This window comes from Gossypium arboreum, chromosome 11 (genome assembly GCF_025698485.1).
Source record: "Gossypium arboreum isolate Shixiya-1 chromosome 11, ASM2569848v2, whole genome shotgun sequence".
NCBI classification, from domain to species: Eukaryota; Viridiplantae; Streptophyta; class Magnoliopsida; order Malvales; family Malvaceae; genus Gossypium; species Gossypium arboreum.
In genome coordinates, this window is record NC_069080.1 from 75397302 (window position 1) to 75410993 (window position 13692).

General features: G+C 40.6%; 1 protein-coding gene across 1 annotated transcript; it reads left to right on the forward strand.

Annotated features, from left to right (window-relative positions):
- The first annotated feature begins 2305 nt into the window (after positions 1-2305).
- On the forward strand, positions 2306-6161 carry LOC128283891 (uncharacterized). Its single transcript, XM_053021307.1, has 6 exons — positions 2306-3163; positions 3506-3653; positions 4199-4312; positions 4472-4990; positions 5033-5164; positions 5716-6161. The coding sequence occupies exons 1-6, from the start codon at positions 2306-2308 to the stop codon at positions 6159-6161; spliced, it is 2217 nt and encodes a 738-aa protein (XP_052877267.1).
- Positions 6162-13692: the final 7531 nt, after the last annotated feature.

Here is a 13692-nt window from a genome sequence, read left to right on the forward strand (position 1 = left end):
ACACATGCAACCATTCGACTACTTGTGTTCACACCTCAAAGGCTATTCATGCTCCTATGTTCACACCTATTTTTGTCTCTTCATGAAGCCCATTTAAGACATCACCTTTGGATGAAACCACATGAACTTAATGCTTCAATTAAAGTGTTGGCTGAACCTACCCAAGCATGCATGAAGACCATTTATCCAAGTGCATCAATACTTAGCCATGAAGTCTTCCATCCACCTCCCATTCAGCCGAACATGGACATGCACGTTGAAAGATCATTTCTAGAATTTTCATAGCCATTATTAGTTACATTGCTTAGTTATTAAGCCTATGAACTTGACTATTTGGCTAGCATAGGCTACTAGTATAAATAGTTGTTCACTTTCATTGTAAAAGGACTTTTGACTCTTTGTTAATATTATGTTGCCAAAACTGTGAGGCACCATTTTCTCCATTTCATCCAAAGATTCGATTGGCTTTCCTAGCATTCTAGTTGCGTCAACCGTTTTCTTTGCCGAAACTAAACTTATCACTACTCATAGTGTGGCATTCACCATACCGAGGTTCCTATCTTGATAGATAGTGGGTCGTGGTCAACTTCACCAAACCTAAACCAAACTCAAATGACCTATAAACAACGGGTCGATACCATATCGGTATTGGTTCTTGTTTGCACTTTTTGTTCAATCCATATTTCTTTCGAAACCAGTTCGTACCAAATCAACAAAATCGTCCATTTCTTACCATACCGACCTGTTTTTTTTTACTCAATCCATCTTACCTAATTGAACCTTTCTTAACCTTTCTTTCTTAGCCTTTCTTCAACTATCCAACTTCTTCAACCAAACTTTACGTAACTTGTTGTCGATGATCGGGCAACTACGAATACAACTCGACTCTTCAGAGACGGATCGTATCATTTGGTATCAGAGCTACTCAAACGAGAAGTACGTATGACAAAATCATCCCGGGAATAGTACAAGTGAACGAAAGTAAGTAGGATCAGAAAAAAAAAGAGTATAGAAAATTTTTTTTTGTATACCGAAGTTTTCTCATTTTGATTAGTTTGTTGCTGTTACTATAAAAACAAAAATCTACGCAGCCGAAAAAAAAACGAGTACAAAAGTGATCCTATTATATTTAGTTTGCCGATATAGTGCAAAAAAAAAGTTATACAAGTTAAAAAAAATCCAAAAAAAAATCCGAAAAAAAGGAAGTGTTTTATGCAATTCAATTGTTATTTGATCATCAAGCTTTGATTTGATATAGTTCCCGACCCATCTTCTAATCTATTCTCCCTAACCGTATACACGCCACACTTTTAACCTAATTCCCTATTCTTTCAGCCTACCCTAAACCGAATACATCAATCTCTTGTAAACCCTTTCGAACCGACCACCTAGACCAAGGACTAAGCCTTAACGAATCTGCGTACGAAATCACGAGAAAAGGTTAAGAGAGGTAAAAGGCACGAGAGTTGTAAGTGCAATAGAGTGGAGGTAAAAGCCTAATCTCGAGTCTAAACACGAGTGTGAGAGAATCATCTTCCTTTTCCTTTTCGAAAGATTGTGAGGCTTTGTGGTGAGGTTTTACTTCAACAAAAATTTAATGTCATAAGAGTCAGATCACAACATGGAAGATCATCCGGCAAGACAACCCGTTCGCAATGTCCCTGACTTAAACATGCAAGCTTTATTACGAGAAATGGAGCGACTCTTAGATCGAAGGCTCAATCCCATCGAAGATCGTTTGTTCCAAGTTGAAATGAATGGCCAACGTGAAAGAACACTCGAGGGGGTTAGACCAAGACAGGAGAGGCCAAATCAAAATCGGGGAAGACGAAGGGTCCAAGACGATGAAGCAAACAACCCTAGTGATCTCAAGAGTGAACAATAATCCATTGCTAGTATTCGTCGGAGGGAACCACAACATCGAGATCGCAGACGAGAAGATGACGATCTCAAGAACATCAAGCTGTCCATTCCACCGTTCCAAGGTAGATCGGATCCGGAGGCCTATCTTGAGTGGGAAAAAAATATAGAGTTGATGTTCGATTTTCATAATTACTCTAAGAATAAAAAGGTGAAACTCGCAGCTATAGAATTTTTGGACTACGCCATGATCTGGTGGGATCAACTAACCACTAGTCGGAGGCGAAACGGAGAACGTCCAATTTCTACGTGGATCGAGATGAAGGCGGCATTGAGGCGACGGTTTATTCCTTCATACTACCATTGGGAGTTGCACCAAAAACTCTAAAATCTCACACAAGGGTCCAAAAGTGTCGAAGATTATTGCAAAGAAACGGAAATTGCGATGATTTGGGCGGACGTGCAAGAAGATCCTGAAGCAACGATGGTGCGATTCTTGGCTGGTCTAAATCGAGATATCGCCAATGTGGTCGAATTACAACACTACCTTGAAGTGGTTGACATGGTCCATATGGCCATCAAGGTAGAAAAACAACTCAAGCGAAAAGGCCCAAGCCGAGGATTCTCCACTTCTAACACTTCAAAGTGGGGCCAAAGTTCGAGTAAAGACCTTCCAGCCTTTCGAGGAAAAGAATCCACTGGCCCTCCGAAAACCAACAAACCGAATACCGAAGTTAACAAAGGTAAGGCACCAAAAACATCGCTCAATCGAAATCGGGACATCAAATGTTTCAAGTGTCTCGGAAGAGGACACATAGGGGACGAAGAAGAGAAAGAATTCGAATCGACTTCTAAAGTCGAGGAGGACTTAGAACAACCCATGGAATTCGAATTACTTGTTGTGAAGCGAAGTCTAAGTCTCCAAGGCACGGAAAATGATCTCCAACGAGAAAATATATTTCATACTCGTTGTCAAATCGGAGGCAAAGTCTGTAGCGTCATTATCGACGGAGGCAGCTGTACCAATGTAGCAAGTACCATGATGGTCGAAAAACTTGGTTTGCCTACTACCAAGCATCCGAGCCCCTACAAACTTCAATGGCTCAACGACGGCAGAGAACTTAAGGTAACAAAGCAAGTACTTGTCTCATTCACCATTGGTAAGTATACGGACGAAGTACTTTGTGACGTTGTACCGATGTATGCGGGGCATCTACTCCTTGGTCGCCTATGGCAATTTGACCGGCGAGTGCTACATGACGGGTACACTAATCGATATACCTTCAAGTTCATGGGAAAGAACGTAACCTTGGCACCATTATCTCCCAAACAAGTGTACAAAGACCAAATGAAATTAAAAGTTTCTGTCGAACAAATGAGAGAGAAAGAAAAGGAAGATTGTAAAAAAACAAAAGAAAAAATAAATAAGAAAAATAAAACAAAAGATAGTGAAAAGAAAAACAACAAATAAAAAGAAGAAAAAGAAAAGAAAATCGAGAAAATGAGTGTTTTTGCAAAAGCTAGTGACGTGAGAAAAGCTTTGATGATGAGACAACCTGTTCTTGTACTTCTGTACAAAGAAACTTTGATTACTACTAATGATTTTCCCGACACCCTTCCCTCTCCTGTTCTTTCTTTATTGCAGGATTTCAAAGATGTTTTCCCGGAAGAAGTCCCAAGTGGTCTCCCACCACTTCGTGGGATCGAACATCAAATAGATTTTATGCTGGGGGTGCAATGCCAAATCGACCTGCCTACCGAGCCAATCCGGAGGAAACTAAAGAATTATAACGGCAAATCCAAGAGTTGATGGAAAAAGGCTACATACGCGAGAGCCTTAGCCCCTGCACTGTTCCAGTTCTGTTGGTGCCGAAGAAAGACGGGACATGGCGAATGTGCGTTGATTGCTGAGCCGTCAATAAAATTACAATCAAATATCGTTATCCCATTCCTCGCTTAGATGACATGTTAGACAAACTTAGTGGAGTCACAGTTTTCTCAAAAATCGACTTGAAAAGCGGCTACCACCAAATTAGAATGCGAGAGGGCGATGGATGGAAAACGGCATTCAAGACCAAATACGGGTTATACGAGTGGTTGGTTATGCCTTTTGGTCTTACCAATGCGCCTAGCATGTTTATGAGGTTAATGAATTATGTATTAAGGTCTTTTATCGGTAAGTTTTGTGTTGTATATTTTGACGATATATTGATCTATAGCAAATCCGTTGACGAGCATGTAAGACATCTGAAATCCTTTTTAGAAGTTTTGCGAAAAGAGACATTATATGCTAACCTAAAAAAATGTTCATTTTGTTCTGATAAAGTTGTCTTTCTAGGTTTTGTGGTTAGCGCGAATGGTCTCGAGGTAGATCAAGAGAAGATTAAGGCCATTCAAGATTGGCCAAGACCTACGAGTCTCACTCAAGTTAGGAGTTTTCATGGACTTGCGAGTTTTTACTGACGCTTCGTACCAAACTTTAGCACTATCACTGCTCCTCTTACGAGCGTCATCAAAAAGAATTCCTCTTTCCGTTGGAGTGATGAACAAGAAACTTTATTTAATAAAATTAAAGTTTGCTTAACTAACGCTCCTTTACTTGTTCTTCCAGATTTTGCGAAGACTTTCGAGATCGAGTGCGATGCCTCAGGTGTTGGAATCGATGTTGTTTTGACACAAGAGGGCCGACCTATGGCTTACTTTAGCGAGAAACTTAGCGGAGTCGTACTCAACTATCCGGTGTACTACAAAGAGATGTACGCACTCATACAGGCACTTGAGACGTGGCAACATTATTTGTGGCCAAAGGAGTTTGTCATACACTCCGATCATGAATCCTTGAAGCATATCAAAGGCCAACATAAATTGAACCGCGGCCACGCGAAGTGGGTTGAATATCTCGAGTCGTTCCCATATGTCATCAAGCACAAGAAAGGTAAAGATAATATAGTGGCTGATGCGCTCTCGAGAAGGTATACCTTGTTATCATATTTGGATTCCAAAATTCTAGGTTTTGCTTTATTGAAAGATTCTTATGCTAATGACTCTGATTTTGGTAAGATCTACGTTACTTGCGAAAACGGTGTTTTTGACACTTTTTATAGATACGAGGGCTTCCTTTTCAAGGAAGGTAAATTATGCATTCCCTGCGGATCTGTTTGAGACTTACTAGTGCATGAGGCACATAGTGGCGGGCTTATGGGCCATTTCGGAGTCAATAAGACACTTGCCACTCTCCACAAGCACTTCTATTGGCCACGGATGCGAAAGGATGTGGAGCGGGTTTGTGAGAGGTGTATAGCATGTAAGCAAGCTAAATCGAAGGTTCAACCCCATGGCTTATACATGCCACTGCCCATCCCTGAAGCGCCGTGGGTCGACATTTCTATGGACTTTGTTCTTGAACTATCGCGCACAAAAATGAGGAAGGACTCTATCTTTGTAGTTGTTGATAGATTCTCAAAAATGTCTCATTTTATTGCCTGTACTAAGACTGACGATGCTGTACATGTAACAAACTTTTTTTCAGGGACATAGTACGATTCCGTGGCATCCCTCGCACCATTGTGTCGGATCGAGATGCTAAATTTTTAATTCACTTTTGGAGATCCTTGTGGGGGAAATTAGGAACCAAAATTCTATTTTTGACTACCTGCCATCCCCAAACTGATGGCCAAATGGAGGTCGTCAACCGAGTCTTATCCACTTTACTCCGGGTCATCGTGCGTAAAAATTTGAAGTTGTGGGAGGATTGTCTCCCACATATTGAGTTTGCGTACAATCGTTCTGTCCATTTCGCGACAAAATTTTCACCTTTTGAGATTGTATATGGATTTAACACTTTGACACCTTTAGGCTTATTGTCTTTGCCTACTGATCAGTTTGTTCATGCAGATGCTAAGAAAAAGGGGGATTTTGTCAAAGATTTACACCAAAAGGTGAGAGCAAATATCGAGGCTAGGACTGAGTCCTATGTGCGAAATACGAACAAAGGCCGAAAACGGATGGTCTTTGAACCTGGAGATTGGGTTTGGGTTCACTTGCGCAAGGAACGATTTTCGGTCCAACGTAAATATAAGCTACTACCTCGCAGAGACAGACCTTTTCAAATTCTTGAACGAATAAACGAAAATTCTTATAAAGTTGATATGCCAGGTGACTATAATGTTAGCACTACTTTCAATGTTTCAGATTTATCCCCTTTTGATGCAGATTTCGACTTGAGGACAAGTCATTTTGAAGAGGGGGGAATGATGCGAGCGCACCCAACGGTTCAGCTAGTTCGAGTAAAGGTCATCTGACGCTACCACAAGGCCCTATCACCCGAGCTCTAGCTAAGGCTTTCAAAGATTCTATTTCAGCTCTTGTAGCTCGAATTTGGGATGGAACTTAGCCCAGCCGCAACGAGGAAGCTTATATTAACTCTTCCAGTTCACCTCGCAACTTGCTACTAGTTCAGTTTCAGCTCATGTCCAGCTCCCCAGCTCGGGTCCAGCTTACGAGTCCGAACCTAGCTCAGATTTAGTTCACGAGCTTACCCGCAGCTCATCACTAGCTCATGCTCCTATATCGAGCTCAATAAGTCTATTCGTCCCTAGCTATTAAATAAGATTGATGCATTAAATAAATTTGAACATATTTATTCAAATAATTAATTTGTTTAATTTTGGACATTTTAAATAGGTGTGCCGAATTTAATTAGGTTATTACATGTTATTAATACGTCTTGGTTGAACTAGGATTTAATGTGTCCAAATTACTACAATTATTTATTGTGTTAGTCAAATTTATGAGTGTGTTTAATATGTTTATATTTCCTGCCACCTTAATGTGTTCACATTGGTGATTAATGCTTGATTTTAATGTTGCAGGTACATCACTCCTTAGACGGCAAGATGCATGGATAATTAAGTTGGTATGATGATTTTTGGATTTTCCAAAGCAACCATTCGGCCAAGAGTCACTTTAACCTTCAATTCTCTAAAGTGGTCGAATCTTTTCCCCATGGTAACATCAAAGCATTCACACTAGGAGTTCACACATGCAACCATTCGACTACTTGTGTTCACACCTCAAAGGCTATTCATGCTCCTATGTTCACACCTATTTTTGTCTCTTCATGAAGCCCATTTAAGACATCACCTTTGGATGAAACCACATGAACTTAATGCTTCAATTAAAGTGTTGGTCGAACCTACCCAAGCATGCATGAAGACCATTTATCCAAGTGCATCAATGCTTAGCCATGAAGTCTTCCATCCACCTCCCATTCGGCTGAACATGGACATACACGTTGAAAGATCATTTCTAGAATTTTCATAGCCATTATTAGTTACATTGCTTAGTTATTAAGCCTATGAACTTGACTATTCGGCTAGCATAGGCTACTAGTATAAATAGTTGTTCACTTTCATTGTAAAAGGACTTTTGACTCTTTGTTAATGTTATGCTGCCAAAATTGTGAGGCACCCTTTTCTCTATTTCGTCCAAAGATTCGATTGGCTTTCCTAGCATACTAGTTGCGTCAACCGCTTTCTTTGCCGAAACTGAACTTATCACTACTCGTAGTGTGGCGTTCACCATACCGAGGTTCCTATCTTGATGGATAGTGGGTCGAGGTCAACTTCACCAAAACTAAACCGAACTCAAAGGGCCTATAAACAACGGGTCAATACCATATCGGTATTGGTTCTTGTTTGCACTTTTTGTTCAATCCATATTTCTTTCGAAACCAGTTCGTACCAAATCGACATCCATTTCTTACCATACTGACCTTTTTTTTTACTCAATCCATCTTACCTAATTGAACCTTTTTTACCTTTCTTTCTTAGCCTTTCTTCAACTATCCAACTTCTTCAACCAAACTTTACGTAACTTCTTGTCGACGATCGGGCAACTACGAATACGACTTGACTCTTCCGAGACGGATCGTATCACAATGTAATTGTTGTTTGCGCAAAATTAAGGTATTGACGATTTTAAGGTTTATGTGAATCATGGATGAAGGCTAATATTGAGGTGTGACTGTTCAATCTTTAGGTTCTGATCGTCTCGGGAGTGGTTAATGTATTAAATGAACCAGGTGTGTACTCCGAACACACTAAAAATGAGAATTAGCGAAAGCTAAAAATGATTTTGTCGACGCCACATGGGTTTGTGGTTGCCTGTATAGTAGGCTGTGTGGCAGCACACGGGCCTGTGGTCGATGAATCAAGCTAGGCGCGCGTGACATGGGCGCGACGGACACGATCGTGTGACGTCTGGCGAGGCCGTGTGCGAGACACGGGCTTGGCCAATTGGGCTGTATGGGCCCACACGGGCCTGTGGGAAGTTGGGCCAGGCTGTGTGATCTATATGGCCAAGGCTAATTTGTGCTTTGTGGGCTACACGGGCCTGTGGGCCCACAAGAGTGTGTGAGCCCATTTTTCTGAAATGTACTGTAAGGTTGCACGGGTCACCCAAGACGACTTTGACTTTTCGTAGGGTCGGTAAGCATTACTTAGGCCCCTATTCTACGATATGATATTACGATGTGTGAGATAACATGTTATACTTGGTATGTGAATATATGTTCTGTTCTGATTATGAGTATATGTCTATTAATCTGTATTATAGCATGCCATTCTTGGAAGATGCATTGCATCGGGGTGGGTTTGATGAAGTGAAGGAAGTACTGAAGGGCTTCATAAGCCTGTTATCTGGAAGTTAAGCGGCATATATATGATATGTGCCACATTACGGTACTCTATGGTGTGTAGTGTTGGATGGGTTGATTTTATCCCTATATTTGGTGTGTAGGGATGGGTGGGTCAATTTTATCCCCACATGGTGTGTTGGGTTGGACGGAGTTAGTGTGTAGGGTTGGTGGGCATGTTTCTGTTATTTTGATCTGTTATGCACGCTACATCTGAGAGGGGCTAAGGACCTAAGTTGTAATTGGTTTGGTTTCTGAGTGGGCTAAGGCCCACATCAATTCTGTGAGGGCCCAGGCCAAACTGTGGACTGTAATCGGTCATCTGTTTGTATGCATGCTAGATTGTAGGTGACAATCTGAAGTGGCACCCTTCTAAAGAGGGAGGGTATGAAAATAACCTGCTTCCCTTGTGAACCATTTGTGGTTCTCATGTTCTTGGAAGTGATTTTGTAAGATTCATGAACAAAGGTGTAACACCCCGAACCCGAGACCGTTGCCGGTGTCGGACACGAGGGGTTAACAAGCCAAAACCACTTATGGCACCGACCAATTTGACATTCCCAGGCAAGCTGGAAAACTGCATCGCTGTTGCATTAAAAAGCATATATCGAGTTTCACAACTCGGAAACTGATTCCGTAAATTTTACCTGAATTTAGACTCATATATCCATCCATGGATTTATTTCTAGAATTTTTGGTTGGGCCAATTGGTACAGTTTATTAGTTAAAGTCACCCATGTTACAGGGATCGACTACACTGACCTTTGCACGTTAAAACTTAAATATCTCTCTGTACAGGGTTTCAATACTGATGCCGTTTGTTTCTAATGAAACTAGACTCAAAAAGGAATCTGAACATATAAGGCATAACTTCTAATTCATTCTGGATAATTTATGGTAAATTTTCAAAGTCTCGACAGGGGACCCAGAAACCGTTCTGGCCCTGTCTCACGAGAACTTTAATATCTCTCGGTATACTGTTCATATGATCATTTCGTTACTTTCATATGAAAATAGACTCGTAAAGGTTCGATCACATAATTTAAGCACTATTTAACACCATTCCTACAAATTTTGGTGATTTTCCACATCCACGTCACTGCAGCTGGTAGCATCTGTTTTTAAGGTAGGCTTTACCTATATTGTAGTTCCCATGAACCAACTATAGTCTAGTCATACTTAGGTCCACATATGATCATATTTAGCCATTCCAATGGCTGATCATGTGACCAACTCTCTCATTCCAAACCATAATCACATCATGAAACCAAATATAATTACAAACCACAAATGGTCTAATTCCATACTCCACTATTACGAACCATTTTCGCATGGCCGTACACATATACATCACAAGTACTTAAAACAACCGAGGGTAGTCCTATACATGCCATATCCAAAACTCAACTAAAGGAGTACCAAAAGGGCTTTGATAGTGTGGTTGACTTCAACTTCTATGATCCCGAATCCGATCGCTAACGAGCAAAATCTATAAACAGAGAAACAAAGAAACGGAGTAAGCAATTTATGCTTAGTAAGTTTGAGCCATAATATACACACAACCAAAGCATAGCATTCAAGTAGCTAAACAATAATTCATATGCACAATTTCTCAAAGACATGCTTACTTCACAATCCCAACTCTTATATTCATACACAAATAACGGCCTAGTTAATGCCGATAGCTCATTTATCATTAGAGCGAATATTCATACGCACTTACTCATAGTGTGCAAAGCACACACAAAACATACCTTGTTGTTGGGAATTTCACAAGTGCATTAACTGAAAATTTTCCAGCAGCTTATAAATTTCAAATCACATACCTTGAGTTTATCCGGATATAGCTACTTGTTCAAAACACCTTCGGGACATAGCCCGGTTATGGTAACCCTTTAAACGCCTTCGGGACTTAACCCGGATATCACAACTCGCACAATTGCCTTGGGCTTAGCCCGATATCATAGCTCGCACACATTGCCTTGGGCTTAGCCCGATATCTGGTCGCACAATTGCCTTTGGGCTTAGCCCGGATATCACAATTCGCACATTCATTCACATCTTTGTTTCAATTTCATAACAAACTTTTATGCACATTTTACTTAATCAAAAATATCATTTCGGCTCAATGGCCATATACAAGGGCACAATTTCGATTGCTTATTACTTCATTCAATCGAATCAAAATCTAAGTTTCGATACTCGAAAACTTACCTCGGATGTTGTCGAGCGATTCCGATGGCTATTCGACTACTTTTTCCTTCCCTTTATCGGATTTGGTCCCCTTGCTCTTGAGCTTAATTTAACAAATAATTTGATTCAATCATTTGAGTATCGAAAAGAAGAACTCAAGGCACTTAGCCCACATATATTCACTAGACATTAAAGTCACATAAGTACGAATTCATGAATCGACTCAACACACAAAGCCTTCAACATGCTTACTCATGGCGAACAACACAACCTCTTAGGCACTCATTCATGGCCGATTATGCATGTTGATGTTGAGGCCAATTACATGTTTAACACCACACATGAATGGCACACATTTCACTAGCTAATGCTTTACATATTGTAGCTCAATACTTATAATATAGCATCAAGCACTCATATGGCCGATTATACTTAGTCATACTTGCACCAATCAACAATAAATTCCAAGATTTTCACATCATATGAGTACTAGGCGAATGTACTTGCAATTTCACAACCATTCTTCAACATTTTCTTCTTTAAACAAACATATTTATCACTTACTTCATAACCAAAACATCATGTGCAAACACATACACACATATAGGTGCAAGGTCAATTCTCAAGGTGTTCACAACCATCTAAAACACAAATTTTTACCAATCAAGTAACAAGCATAAATCATGCTCATGAATGCATCATGGCCGAATACATCACATTCATACCCCTTTCAACTTCGGTCATGGTTAAACAAAGAACTCAATGTCCTACTCAAGAATACTAAAAAGAAATTTCAAGAGTAGTCAATCCTTCATTACATGCATCATCAACAAGCTTCACATTTAGCATGCAATGGCTTTAACACAATATCAACATTGGCCAAACACCATTTTCATGGCATAACAAGGATTTGAACCATGGCTAACATGCACATCAAGTTAGCAACCAAAACAAGCATGAATCTCATGACACAACCTCAAACATACCTTAATCTTGATGCAAGTATGACCAAATCTCCTTCTAGTTCTCTTCCAAGCCAAGCATGAAGCAAAACTCCTATCTTCTCCCTTAGTATTTTCGGCCAAGAAGGAAAGAACAAGGATGAACAAATTTTTTTCTTGTTTTTCTTTCACATACACGGCAATGTGGGGGAAATGCCACACTCACACACATTTTTTTCTCTTCTCTTCCCACAACTTAATTATTAAATCATTTCCCTCATCATCCATTAACAAAACATGTTTCAACATGTTTTCTTTGCCCATAACCCTTGTCATGGCGGCCACTAAGCTTCCTTTTGGGGAAATTTGACATGCAAATCCCTTATTTTTGCATGCATGATTAACTAGTCATCACACATTTCTCCATCATACTTTCAAAGTTTACTACTAGGTCCTTTCTAGTGAAATTCACCTTTATAACACTAAATCGAATCATCAAAAATGCCACACACAAATTAACACATATCATAGGCATCAAAATAAATTTTAAATTATTTTTATGCCTCGATTTTGTGGTCCCGAAACCACATCCCGACTAGGGTCAATTTTGGGCTGTCACAACTCTCCCCCACTTAAGAAATTTTCGTCCCCGACAATCTTACCAGTAAATAGGTTTGGGTAACGCTCTTTCATAGGGCTCTTGGGTTCCCAAGTAGCTTCTTCCATCCCGTGTTTGAGCCATAACACTTTTACTAACGGAACCCTTTTGTTTCGCAACTCCTTCACTTCACGAGCTAGGATACGAATCGGTTCTTCTTCATAACTCACATCGGATTGAATTTCAACCTCTGATGGACTAATTACGTGCGACGGATCAGATCTATAGCGTCGAAGCATCGAAACATGAAAGACATCGTGAATCTTTTCAAGTTCGGGGCAAAATCAAACGATATGCAAGCTGGACCGACTCGCCGGATATCTCATATGGCCCAATGAACCTCGGGCTCAACTTGCCCTTACGGTAGAATCGAGTATCTTTTCCAAGGCGAAACCTTGAGAAACACTTTATCTCCCACGATGCTCGATGTCTTTACGCTTGGATCCGCGTCACGATTTACGACGATCGAAGGCTATCTTGATTTTCACGGATCACTATCACTTTCATTCAAAGATCTTTAATCAAGTCCACCCCGAAAATTTTGCTTTCACCGAGCTCCGTCCAACACAATGGTGTACGGCATTTACGCCCGTACAAGGCCTCGTAAGGTGCCATCTTAATACTTGATTGGAAACTATTGTTGTAAGCGAATTCAATCAAAGGCAAATACCGTTCCCATGAACCACTAAACTCGAGGATGCAACATCTTAACATATCCTCAAGTATCTGAATCATCCGCTCGGATTGACCATCGGTTTGGGGGTGAAAGGCGGTGCTGGAATGCAACTTCGTACCCAGAGCCTCTCGCAACTTCTTCCAAAATCGCGAGGTAAATCTCAGATCTCTATCCCACACGATGGAAATAGGCACCCGTGTAATCTCACAATCCGAGAACGTCATATTCGGCTAGTTTGTCCATTGAAAAATCCGTACGTACGGGGACAAAGTGAGCCGACTTAGTCAATCTATCTACAACGACCCAAATCGCATCTTTCTTACTCGCTGAGAATGGCAGTTCGGATACAAAGTCCATTGTGACTCGATCCCATTTCCACTCGGGTATCGTGATCGGCTGAAGTAATCCTGAAGGCACTTGATGTTCCGCTTTCACTTGTTGACATATTAAACACCTCGAAACGACGTCGGAGATGTCTCGTTTCATAGCATGCCACCAAAATCGACGTTTCAAATCATTGTACATTTCCGTACTCCCCGGGTGGATTGCCATTCGGCTACGATGGGCTCTTTCAGAATTATCGAAATATGTTCCAAATTCTTTGGAACACACAGACGATTTCTCAACCTCAAACAATCGTCATCATCGATTTGAAACTCCGATTCCTTGT

Bases quoted from the DNA above. Each gene is read 5' to 3' on its own strand.
- LOC128283891 (XM_053021307.1), top strand. From the start codon at position 2,306: ATGATTTGGGCGGACGTGCAAGAAGATCCTGAAGCAACGATGGTGCGA. The intron at 3,164-3,505 runs GTAACCTTGGCA...TCTTTATTGCAG, and splicing joins TCAAGTTCATGGGAAAGAAC to GATTTCAAAGATGTTTTCCC. The intron at 4,313-4,471 runs GTTTTTACTGAC...TTGTTCTTCCAG, and splicing joins GAGTTTTCATGGACTTGCGA to ATTTTGCGAAGACTTTCGAG.